Source organism: Bombyx mandarina, chromosome 06 (genome assembly GCF_030267445.1).
Source record: "Bombyx mandarina strain Sakado chromosome 06, ASM3026744v2".
Lineage (NCBI taxonomy): Eukaryota > Metazoa > Arthropoda > Insecta > Lepidoptera > Bombycidae > Bombyx > Bombyx mandarina.
Window position 1 is genome coordinate 12144918 of NC_143213.1, and position 13134 is coordinate 12158051.

Genomic DNA, 13134 nt, shown 5'->3' on the forward strand with positions numbered 1-13134 from the left:
GATCCCAGGTGACTGGGAGAAGGGCAGGAGAATGATGATATATAAAATTATTCAATGGATTTTATCTGGTTCAACTGTCCATTTCAAAACATTGTTTGATATATTTTTTGTAACCGTGTTCGGGGTTAAAATTTTTTAGACACCTTAGTCTACACACACGTTGCCTAAGACGTCCATTGTATTGCATTTGCTAGGTCGCCTCACTCACAAAGAATATGTTGCATAATTTTTTCGTCTTCTGCGCAAATCGGTTCGTCACTTAAGAACTTGCTTCTAGCTCTGAAATGCCCTGTGAGGGTCTGAAGCAAAAGTCGGAACTGATTACTACAAAGCTTATTGGCTCTGTCTGTATTCGTTTCGCTTTAAAACTCTTTTGTGTGTCTTAGTTCCGACTACTCCATTCTGAAAAAGATCTGTTCCGCACATACTTAGTAAAGCTTAAGCATAAAGTTTACGATAAATTTCACTTTGACGTTACTTTTTTTAGAAATCTTAATACTGAATTTTGTTTATATAGTAACAGTCTGTTCGGTTATTAATTAGAAGACGTGAGTAGAAGACAGCTTCCTTGATCTTCTGTTCCTGTCCTATTCTCACTACCTGTAGCAGGTATCAGCGGTATGCTTATGTTCAGTTTTCGCCTCAAATCCTGATCTTCTCCATGCTTTCATAAAGTCAGTAGAGCACGTTGTAATGGTTATGTACCATCAATCTAGAATAGCTTCTAAGGGTTTTGCTGGACAGCAGCGTTTATTAAGCCAGTGATCGTGAAGAGGAGGTAGGTAAGACATATTCAATCGCGCATAGCCGCATCGCAGTCATGCGGTTTGGCTTGTAATACATTGAGATTTCGATCCCACGTGTTAGTCAAGCACGGGAATTATTGCAACTTATTCAAACTACTTATAACCTTCTTATAACCATAAAAGAATAAAAAAGTATTTTGTAATTTGGGTACCTAGAATATTTGGCAACATTGAGACGTCATCGACGTCTTTCCTCTATTAATTGTATGTGTGAGCAGTGGGCATGTAATATGCCTTTCAGGGTTACACTAGTACTCACTGACTGATTTTTTCGGGTACCTCGATAGAGTTGCCACAAGAGAGTCGATGGAAGAGTGCCACTATAGCACGAGCTGCGATATAGACACGACGTAGGTAACATTAGATCTAATCCGACCACAACGGTGGGTCTTGACTTTTCACAGCTTTAATACAGAAAGCAAAAATCCACCTACTGTACAGTTGTCAGGGCAACAAAGCTGCTGGAGTAAGGCCGAGGATCTACGAATGACAGACTTCATTGATGTGCAAACCGATCCCTGAATCCCTACTAAATATAGCTGCTCGAAGGAATGCAGCAGGGTTTTTAGTGTACCATAGTCTTGTATTTTCTGCTGCTCGTCACGTATGACAGCTTAAATAGTAATATTATAATGAAATTGAGATTTCCACCTTATGTCTATGAGCTCCAATGAACTTGTCTAGCTAACTATGCTATCGTAATTTTTTTTTGCACCACAAAGAGAACAGAAGAAATACTTCACAGGTCCTATAAGTAAGGAAATGAAGTTTTGCCCACTCGGGTCTCGTTTGGACTTTCTGTAATTGGACTCAGCTTGGCGTTGTTTGACGCCGGTTCGAGAGTCACGCTTTTGTTTCATAAGCTTGTTTATTGACTTAGTACCAGCTTTTAAATTTTGGTGAAATTGGCGTAATGACTAGCGATACAATGTTGTAATACAGAGTGTTGTAAGCTTGCACAGGATTGTACAATCATCTCGCGTATTTCTGCTTCGAAGGAGTCTTTATAATAATTTTTTTGCTTAAATGGGTGGACGAGCTCATGGTCCACCTGGTGTTGAGTGGTTACTGGAGTCCATAGACATCTACAACGTAAATGCCGCCACCCACCTTGAGACGTGAGTTTTAAGGTCTCACTTGTAGCAGTACAAGGTTAGATTAACCATAATTCAAGGTTTGAGCTCATGTTTTAAGAATATTAAGTGGTATTCACGTCTGCGTCTGTAGGCACCGGTCACAGCTCAAAGCGGGGTGTGGAGGCTCATCTCAGAAGGTTCTCTATGACAACTACTGTATGTATTTTCTTGGTGAGTGGTGAGTTTTTTTTGGGGTGAGATATTTTAAGGTATAAGATTATACGAAAGATGTATCTTGAGTAAGCCTCCCAGGATGGACAAAGAGCCTGTTGAAGGTCACGGGAGGTCTAGTGGAAGTGGGCAGCGTACGACCAGTCGTTATGGCGAGCCTTCGGAGTGACGTATGTTCAGCAGTGGAATTTTGTGCTCATGATGATAAAGTTATACACAAATACATAGTTCTGGAATTCAATGTGGTACATGTAACTGAAAAAAAAAAGAAAAGAAAGTTAATTTTTTTTATCAGCCTTTACCAACTTACATGTCTATTATAATTTATACCAGTCAATAAATACAACGTGTACTCTTAACAAGGCCGTTGTTCGAGATCAACTGAAAAAAATCGATTAAAAAACTCATTTCACACTCGTAACGGCTAGCGATTGGAATCGTGCCAGAAAAATGGAAAAGAAAACCTTTATTAATTTATTCTTATTGATGATTGGATGCGTTTCAAGTAAGTAATTGTTTTTATTGGATAGCATGTTTGTATGTGTGGTTCAACTGATCGTTCTCCGTGTAAAAACTAATCACCTCGAGTGATGATTTGAAAACGAGTGCTTGATCTAACTTAATATGTCATTGTAATCTTTGAATATTTTTGCGTATTTAATGTGTTACATTTCATAATTAGAGATGCTTGGTTTTTACCCTTTACCTGCATGACGACCTGGACCTAGAGTCCATCAGTAAGTATTTACAGTCGGCGTCGATGCGCCACTTCGATAAAGCGGCACGACACGAGAACCCTCTCATCGTGGCCGCCGGTAACTACATTCCCGATCCTGCGGAACGAATGGAAAGCAGTCGACGTCATCCCAAACACGTCATTTCGGATCCCCCCGATCCACTAACGGTGCTTTTAAGTACCTCAAGCACCGGTCACCGTTCTCGTCGAACCCGTCGCTTGCGACGAAGGGCTCGACGAGTAAATTAACTCTCAGACACAGCCCACTAAGTTTCTCGCCGGATCTTCTCAGTGGGTCGCGTTTCCGATCCGGTGGTAGATTCTGCGAAGCACGACTCTTGCTGAGGTTCGTGTTAGCAACTTCGTTAGGCTTGAGCCCCGTGAGCTTACCTACTAGTTAAGGTTCCGCTGAAATAGCCTCTCAAGGCATCAGCTTAGGTAGGAATAAAACAAAATAACTTGTTTTTTTCTTATTGCCCTTGTAGGCGGACGAGCATACGGCCCACCTGATGGTAAGTGGTTACGGTAGGCAGAGCCAAGCCGCTGCCTACCTTTGTTACCCTTGATTGATAGGATTATATAAATAAGCAATAGCTTTTTTTGTCCAAAATTAAGCCTTGGGACATGAGTTCTAAGCCTCAGTTTTACAATACAGCGGCTGTCCCATCCCTAAAATCGAAACGCATGACTTCTTTACAGTAGAAATAGGCAGAGCAGAGGCACCTACCCTTGTGAGCTCATAAGACGCCCGACCTCCACTGATTACGCAAATAATAATTTTTGCGGGTTTGATTTTTATTACACGATCTCATTCCTTCACCGTGGAATAATTGTTAAGTACGTAGTTCATTAGAAAAATTGGTACCTGCCTGCGGGATTCGAACACCGTTGCATCGCTAGATACCAATGCACCGGACGTCTTATCTGTGTAATTGGGAAGACTGTTGAGTGGTTACCTGTAGGAATGATTTTTTTTCCTACCTATGCTGATAGCCTTGAGAGGCTATTTCAGCTTCTCCTTGACGTGTAGGTGAGCTCACGAGGCTCAAACCGGGAGTGTTGCTAACAATGGTCTTAGCAAATAAAAATTGAAATTCATTCCTTGAAACTAGGAAATATACCCTTTGCGAAGCCAATGGCTAAGGACTTTAAAATAAGACAAAGCAAATCTAAAACTCCATTTTTCAGAAGCGGATTTCCAAGCCGACTATTTCTTTCGTAGTTTTGGTACTATAAAATTACCAGATTGTAGAAATGCCATATATGACTCCGAATGTCGCTCAAAATGCTCCGGTACTATCGTTTGTCTAGTAAAAGCAGGCTGCCATTGTAAACCTGAAGTTATACCATTCGGTATGTATGAATTTCGGTTTTAAATAATATACCTTTTTTTCGCAATATACGAATAAATCAACAAAGTATATGTAGCCACCCACCTCGAGGCCTGAGTTCTATTTCTATGTCTCAGTTATAAAGCACAACTTAGATATTATATCATGACCCAAGAGCTAGTAAGCTTTTATCCGTGAATCATGATTTTCACTGATAAGTATATTTTTTTGTCTCTAGACTATATTTCTCTATTTTAACGGATAGCAGAAGAGTCATCAAACAATTTAATGGTGATTCGTGAATTTATCCATAAAAAATGTCAAACATTTAATTACAACACAATTGAATTTTCATTTTAGTGTCCGATTATTATAATGATGTCGACAAAGTACAAGATGAATTCGACTATAAACTACCTGCAGGTAATTTGAATTTGTATTTGAATAGTGTTACCGCGTAGATGTCTAAGCACATTAAGTGAATACAAAGATGCGGCGTGTGTATGGCTTCGTCAGGACATTAATGGCCATAAACGGGCAACCGCAACTGGTTAACGAAGTGACAAGGCCCGATAGTGCCGCGGTCCCTTTCAAGATAGGACTGTCAGCCACATCACAGCAATGGTCATTCCAGGATGTTGACCTCGCCCGCCTGTACGCAGTCAACGAACTGCTGTACTTGCCGGGGGTGACAGTTGAGGGATGGCGACCAACCCGCGGGCCTGCGCAGTGTCATCGCTGCCAGGCCTTCGGGCACGCCTCCCACAATTGTCACCGAGCGGTCCGTTGTGTTCGATGTGCCGGGGAGCACGTCGTAGCGGACTGCCCGAGGCCGAGGGACGGCCCATTCTCCTGCGCCAATTGCGGGAAGGACCACGCCGCCGTTGATAGGCGGTGTCCGGTCTACCGCAAGAAGGCCAGGATGATGGGAGTAACCGTCCCTCCTCCTGCGCCAATGGTGCCTCGACCCGGGAACACAGCTCTTCCCTCTGTAGCTCCCATTCCGAAGGGGAAGGGGAAAGGGAAAGGGAAATCCTCCCAGCCCCAACCCCCTCCCCTGTCCTCACCCATCCCCCCTGCCGTGTCAGTGGAGGCCAATCCATCAGCGGTAACGCTGATGGCAGAGGCCAACGCTCCGCGGCGGGGTATACCTGTTCCTACCCCTCGTGGTTCGCACGCTGTTAGATTGCCCCATCCTAATAGCACTGTTCCAGCTCGTGCTGGAACACAAGTCCCACAAATATCAGGTCCCAAACAAAAAAAAAATAGATTAAAAAAATTAAAAAAAAAATTAAGGAAGAGAGCCCAACGGGAAGCAGTGGTGAGTGCTCCTACTGCACCGGCTCCCGCAGTTCCTATAACAATGGAGGTGGACGTGAACCCACCCATCGACCCAACTTCTCAACCGACTTCACAATCGGGAACGACCCCACTGCCCCAGGCTCAACCAGCCATCTCGGGCATATCTCAGCCCCCTCTCCCCCCCCGCCCACAGCGCGAGCGGCGCAGCGACCGACAGGCCTCCCAGCCTGCCGGTTTCGCTGCCTGGCTGCTCACATTGTGGGAGAAATTGTCCGAGGTGATCTCCGGAGTAATCCGTGAGATCGCCTCGGGAGCCAGTCCCTTTGGGGCTATCCTGTCGGGGTTCTACCAGTTGATGGCGAGGCTCAATGGCTAGCCAAGAGCTTCGCATCATCTATTGGAACCCCGACGGGATAAAGTCCCGGAAAAACAAGCTGCTTGTTCTCGCCCGGGAGTACAACCCTGAGGTTCTGCTCCTGGGCGAGACCAAGCTACGTCCTCAGGATGCGTTCAGGATTCCAAACTACTTCATGTACCGACGTGACGAGCTTACCCCTGCCGGGCGGCCGTTCAGGGGCACTGCGGCCCTCGTCAGGCGGGACGTGGTGCATGATCAGTTGGATTTGCTGTCCTTCACATCGACAAGGTCGGTCGGTGTGAGGGTACACACCTCGAGGGGAGATATGCGGATTTATGCCGCGTATAGACCCCCGGGGCCTGAATTCCACCCTGAGGACATAAGACGGGTCCTGAATCACGACAGCCGCCCAGCTCTGCTGGTCGGGGACCTCAACGCGAAGCACGTCGCGTGGGGCTCCCGACTTAACTCAGCGGTGGGCAGGCGGCTGTTAGAAGATGCCGATAGGGGCGACTACTCCGTGGTCGGCCCCGACGAACCCACACACATCCCGACCGCCGCGCGCTATCAGCCCGATGTGCTGGATGTGTGTGTGCACAAGGGGCTACGGTGCCCCGTAACGATCGAGGCACTGTACGACCTGGGTACCCCACATCTCCCTATCCTGGTGACATTGGGAATGGGGCTCACCCGGGTTGCGACCTCGCCCCTACGACCGAAGGTCGACTGGGAGCTCTTTAAGAGACGACTAGTCGACCTTCCCGTGATTCAGGACCCCAACACCCCTGATGGGGTCGACGATGCGGCAACCCGCCTTGTTGACTCCATCAGGGGAGCGATCGACCAGGCGACGACTCTTGTGCCCAGCGGCGGGCCCAGAGGTATACTCCCGGCCCATCTGAAGGCGATTATTCGCCGGAAGAGGGGCTTGAGGAGGCTCTGGGCGACAACTCGTTGTCCCAGGATAAAGCGCGAGCTTAATGAGCTGGAAGCGGAGCTGGCGACAAAGATTAGCACCTTCCGGGGCTATGCCTGGCAGGAGAGGATCGAGGAGGCCCGCGAGGACCCCTCCTCAGTATCCCTCCACCGGCTTTGTCGCCAGCTCTCAAATCGGCCTGCCCCGACTTGTCCACTCGTGGACGAGAGGGGCAACCGATGCTTCTCGGCTCAGGCCCGCGCCGATATCCTGGCCGAAATGCTGGAGCGGCAGTTCGCTCCAAATGACTCTGTACCCTCAGAGGCCGCATTCCACCAATCGGTGGAAGAGAGCGTAGCAAGCCTACTCTCCTCCCCGGTGCCACCGTTGGGAGATGGTGATCTCATCACTCCCAGCGAATTGCGCCTCATCATCAAGCGGATGAAGAGGCGCAAGGCGCCGGGCGAGGACGGTATTCCCTCCCTCGCTTTTTTCCACTTCCCTGAGACGGTCGTGTCATATATGACACGGCTGTTCAACTCCATTCTGTCCACAGGACACTTCCCGGGAATTTGGAAATTGGGCAAGGTTATCGCCCTGCCCAAACCCGGCAAGGACAGGAGAAATCCCTCCAGTTACCGTCCGATCACGCTGCTGTCGCACGTGGGCAAGTTGTTCGAGCGGCTGCTGCTGAGAAGGGTGTCGCCGCACATCCTTCTCAGACCCGAGCAATTCGGGTTTCGTAGCGGTCACTCGACAACGCTGCAATTGGTCCGCGTCATGCATCACTTGGCGGATCGGTCCAACGCGTGCCAGTACACGGCCGCAGTCTTTCTCGATATCGAGAAGGCCTTCGACCGTGTCTGGCATGCGGGACTGATCCACAAGCTGTTGCAGAACACGGACCTCCAGCACGCCTACGTGCGACTGCTGGGGTCGTACCTGGAGGGAAGATCCTTCCTCGTCGCGGTCGAGGGCGCCAAGTCGTCGGTGCGCCCAGTCACGGCCGGAGTTCCGCAGGGGAGCGTCCTGGCACCATTCCTCTACGCTCTCTATACCAACGATATTCCCACGCTCGAGGGCAACCTCGAAGCGTGGGAAGCCGACGTGAAGTTGGCGCTGTTTGCCGACGACAGCGCCTACTTCGCGTCATCCAACTTCCCCTCTGCGGCCATTTCGAGGATGCAGAGGCTATTGGACTTACTGCCCCAGTGGCTGGACCGATGGAGGGTCGCGGTCAACGTGGGGAAGACCGCGGCTATCCTCTTCGGTCCGGTCCGCACAAGAGTCGTCCCGGGACAGCTCAGTCTCCGTGGCGCTAATGTCGAGTTTAGATCCAGCGTCCGGTACTTGGGGGTCGATATCGACCGGAGTTTGAGGATGACCGCCCACGCCAATAAGGCGTTAGCGGCCGCTCGCTACGCGAGATTCCTCCTCCGGCCGGTGTTGGCCTCCAGGTTGCCGGTCAGGACTAAGCTCGGCATTTATAAGACGTATGTCCGTTCCCGTATCACGTACGCAGCTGCGGCCTGGTATCACCTCATCCCGCAGGTCACGCGGGTGAAGTTACAGGCCCAGCAGAATCTGGCTTTTCGCACGATAGTCGGAGCAGGGCGTTACGTCAGTAATGCCGTAATCGCCCGGGATCTGGATGTGGAGTCGCTCGAGGAGTTCATCCGGAGGCTAGCTCGTAATCTTTACGAGCGGGCTGACGGTGGACCCCACGAGCATCTCCACAACTTAGCTCCCTTGCACGCTAGACCACCTGATGGTCTGGCGCTACCAAGGGAGCTACTGGAACCCCCGGCTATGGTAAGATAGTCGGCTTAATCGGAGTGATATGGGAGTGCTCATAATGAGTGCCCCCATGGGACTGAGCTGTCCACACTCGTCATTTCCCCCCACATCGTTGGGGTGCCCCCTTATGGGGACCCATTTCCCACCCCCGTTGGGTGGACCACTCCCCCTTATGGGGAGTGATTATATCGGTCCCTCCCCGCGACGGCCTTCCCCTTCTGGGGAGCCCTTAGCGGGTGAGCGCCAAACTAGTGTCGCGGCTCCCCCTCTGATTTGTAGAGGCGGGGCCGCGGCATGGGGCCGGTGGCGGGCCCCTCGTAGCTGCTGACTGTTGTCCCTATATGTATATAGTAGTTTAGTTAGCTTTAGTTTAGTTGTAGTTAGATAGTAAGGAAAGAAAAAAAAAAAAAAAAAAAAAAAAAAAAAAAAAAAAAAAATTTAGCTGTAAGGAAGCAGAGGACAGCAGCCGGCGCCGGGGTGTCCCCGCCGCGGGCATCGAGCCGCGACCAGACTGCCCATCGTATTATATATAAGTATATATAGATGTAAATTGCCGCCGAACACGCAGCGAACAGTACCTTCCCCAAGTCCTCCCCGCATCTACTTCACCCCTGCCCTATGTGGCAGGGAGCTCCGTCCCGGGTAGTGGGGTTTGCCCCGAGGCCCGTTCCGTGCCCCCGAAAGGGGGTACGACGACCCTTCTTCTCTCTTCTCTCCAGGATGTATCTAACAAATGATTTACGGCTGAAAAACGCAGTCTACTTACAACCAGTAGTGAATACAAAAAGTAAAAGGCAGTAACGATGACTCTACACAGATTAATTCCTACCGGATATATTTTAAAAAATGGTATACTGTACCTACTTATAAGTACTAAATAACACGTCATATTTAAAAAAAAAATGGGCCTTGATGATAGCTTAAGTTGCTCACTTCACGAACGAATAATGGTACAAGCTATTGTCAATAAATTAGTTCACTAACATTGATATATAACTAATAATTATCGTAAGAAAACACTGAAATCAGGCCACTTCTAACTGTTTGCTAGAATTAGTATTCTATCAGGTATATCTTTGATGATTGTTCTCCGGCGGCGAATAACTAATATTTTGAATAATTATCAATAGTAGGACAGTATAAAGTCAATAAAATATACCAAAACTTGTTACGTCTTCAGATAGCTATCCATTTCCATTAATTATCGATTTAATTAACTGCCGAAACCCGACGCTGTAACGGAATCCCTTATTTGAAGTGGATAATTGTGTTCAAGATGTTTCCTGTGAAGTACATACAATATTATGTATGATTCATGTTTGTTTGTAATATATACCTTTGTTGAGATATGGTATATTGGATTTAGCGTTCTCTGTGTTCTCTATATTTATATTTTATTTACCATATTTCAGATGTTTGATTGCTACAAAATATAGTTTATTAGTACTCGAATTGGGGTTTTACTATCAATCGATTATCAGGCACCAAATCACTTAGAAATAGTGGAAAACAAACCAAAGATGCCGATTTTTCAGTCCCGTACTTCCGATAATTCCTAGAGCTCTGCAAATTTTCTGAATACCTCTGTATTTTTATTTAAAGTTAATACTACTGGAATCTATGCATCACTAGCGCAAGGATTATGAGGCTTTTGTGGTTTGATCATCTTATTTTTTACGTTAGACATTTCTGATATGACGAAATCAAAGTTACAACACAATGATTTATTAAAATCCAATCTCAGTCGTGGTGTTATTTATTCGTTACGTTCATGCATTTCTAATTTACAGGCTTCATGATTTTCAATTGGTATTGATATTTTATTGACAATTTACAGTTCTACAGACAAAAGTACCAAACTATGAAGTACAAACTGAGCGCCCGAATTTACGTCATCACATAGCACATTTTTGTCCGAACCTGGACGTAGCAAGAGATTGCATCAAGCATTGTATGAATACAGGGAAGCCGGCTTTCTGCGGTAAAGACCACCAGTGCTACTGTGGTCATAAGGGTCGTGGCAAAGATAAAAGCATCAACGCTACTGAAGTTTATTCGCAATTTCAGGACTTGTATGCTAAATACTTCGGGGCTGATAATTCTGCAAATGATTAACAATAAATAAAAGTTTATTCGATAATCGGTCAAAAAGTATTTTATTTTAACCTTTTAGAGGGAACCGCACTGCTGGGACGTCCATTATACGACACAATTGTAATCCTCTTTAGACTCAAATTCTCCGGAAACCACGTGTCATGCACGATATATAGGTAATTGAAGGAAGGATTTGTGTCGATGGACCTCCTTCTCCAATTTCGTAATGATGTGAGGAAAATGTCAAGAATCAAACATTCTTACGTTTGGGCTGGGATTCGTTTCACACCGAGTTATCGAGTTCTATTGCGTTATCGAGTTCTATTGCGGGATTTACAGCATCACGTATGATTCTATATCGTTGACTAGTTCTAACGTCAACAACAGCCAAAACAGAAGAAAACGGACTTTTCTAGCCCATGGACATCTACAACGTAAATTCGCCATTCACCTTGAGATATATGTTCTAAGTTGTCAGTATAGTTACAACTCACAAGACTACGGACTCACAAGAGGTCCTACCACCAGTAAAAACTTGTTGACTTGTTGAACTAGTCAAAAAGTGTGACGTCACAGTTAGCCCATAAAACCAATCGAGTTTCTGGCGGGATCTTCCGGCGGCACAATTCGGATTCAGTGGTAGGTAAATACGTGAAATAGCTGCTTATGAGTAGTTGAGTTTCTTATTTCGCTAACCCCTCTTCTGCCTTAATCTGCTCTTCAAACGAGGCTTATGGAGAGTACTTAACGGTAAGCAGCGGCTTGGCTCTGCCCCTGGCATTGCTGATGTCAATGGGCGACGGTAACCGTTCACCATCAGATAGGCCGTCAACTACCTATAAGGACAATAAATAAAAAAGAAATGCCCACCGGTTCCGTTGAAGCTAGAAAAGCCTCCAAGATATCAGCAATCTCACAAAACTAAATAAATGGTACCAAAATATAAAAAGTATACTAACTTGTTCTCTAGCGTTGCTTAAGTATTGCGGTATAGCTAGTATTGGCAAAAATGACTGATCTTAAATAGTATTGTACCCCAACGAATGAGTTTCGTATCAACTTAGGTGATGTGTTTGTGTGTTGTGTGCTTATCATGCGTCAGTTACAGATTTGATATTGGTCATGACCAATAACAATGCTTCAGGTTTTTTGATTCATTACATACGTAACATACAACGTGTTTCATAAGTGCATAGGTTTGGTAGTTGGTACATCGAACTTAAAACAATACTGCGAATTAACGTAATAAGACTATATCACGATTCTAAAGCACTTCATATGCGTGTTACAAATGAACGTGAAATTCAAAATTCATGACGCATTAACATACGGCGTCATGTCGGATCCGCGCAAAGATTGTTGGCTTACGAAATCTCAATACAAGTGGCGCGGCGGAGTTGTCTGCACTGATTTATATGCCGCTTACAGAGCCGCAGCGCGTCTGAATTTTAATTACACACAACCCTTTCGTAAGTTTTTACGTCGAGCTAAAGTTATACTGGAATAGACGTAAGGAAATTGTTAAAGTGAAACTTCTTTAGAATCGTTGTGATTTCAAACTCGATGAAACGAAATGAAACGAAACGAAAAAATAAGTCCATACAATTATTTCTATTTAGTTCGTTATCAACAGATGTCGCTGCACGTAAATTGAACAATTCCTGAATCGCGGTGTCGAAATTTTACATAGCTGATAGACGTTCTCGTATTTCTCTTGCTAAATGATACTTAACTGGCGTAGCGGATACTATGATCATACAGACGGTTCCCCCAGGGTGAGGCTGTTTCATTGCACTGCGGAGTGGTTGACCCTTGCGAATTGCGATTATTATTATTTTTTTATAAGTTTCACTTCTACTGTGTGTGACTTGCACACACAGACACACATATTTTTTTATTGGATTAGATGGCGAGCATTTCTCATCGGAGCCATTTGAAATTGACGCCGCTCAAGCTGAAGTCCTTGTAGTATCTTCATACTTCATAACGGGAAAGCATAATTGATTCCCTTTTAAAATGTGCAAGATATTGGCGTCTACATTTATACCACCGAGCGAACTACAGTCTTAAGAATACGATAAAATGCGGGGACTGCTCTAGTTTAAGTATTAGATAATTTTCTACAAACTTCGCCAGTTTTTATCCAAAATAAAACTATTTTACTTCTTAATCGTACCCTTACGAATTTATTCTAACTAATAGTCTCCGGTAGTCGAAACTCGACTATAATTAATTGGAATCGAAGTTTATACACTATTATGATTGTATTTTATACTTCTATAATCACAAATTTCGCCAAGACTACACTATAAAAAATATTAACAAAGACAAACAATATTTAATCTATTCTCAATTTGACAACAGACGTCAAGAACAAAAGTTTGACAATAAATAGTATGCATGCGTGTGTGCGTCAAATACATGGTATGTAGTGTGTGTAATCTTTTCTTTATTGATTTAATGTATCTTTTATGCATTATTTAAAAA

General features: G+C 45.5%; 1 protein-coding gene across 2 annotated transcripts; it reads left to right on the forward strand.

Moving 5' to 3' along the window:
• The first annotated feature begins 1804 nt into the window (after nucleotides 1–1804).
• On the forward strand, nucleotides 1805–4653 carry LOC149502846 (uncharacterized). 2 transcript variants are annotated; one of them, XM_089728212.1, is made up of 3 exons: nucleotides 1805–2113; nucleotides 4038–4202; nucleotides 4541–4653. In XM_089728212.1, the coding sequence occupies exons 1-3, from the start codon at nucleotides 2101–2103 to the stop codon at nucleotides 4639–4641; spliced, it is 279 nt and encodes a 92-aa protein (XP_089584338.1). In that variant the 5' UTR covers nucleotides 1805–2100; the 3' UTR covers nucleotides 4642–4653. The 2 variants fall into 2 exon arrangements, with proteins under 2 accessions (XP_089584338.1, XP_089584337.1); XM_089728211.1 differs by lacking the exon at nucleotides 1805–2113 and adding an exon at nucleotides 2416–2618.
• Nucleotides 4654–13134: the final 8481 nt, after the last annotated feature.

What these genes read in the sequence shown, in the direction of transcription:
- LOC149502846 (XM_089728211.1), top strand. Translation starts at nt 2,564, where the DNA reads ATGGAAAAGAAAACCTTTATTAATTTATTCTTATTGATGATTGGATGC. An exon ending in GATGATTGGATGCGTTTCAA is followed by an intron (nt 2,619 to 4,037) that starts GTAAGTAATTGT and finishes TCCATTTTTCAG; the next exon opens with AAGCGGATTTCCAAGCCGAC. An exon ending in ACCTGAAGTTATACCATTCG is followed by an intron (nt 4,203 to 4,540) that starts GTATGTATGAAT and finishes TTTTCATTTTAG; the next exon opens with TGTCCGATTATTATAATGAT.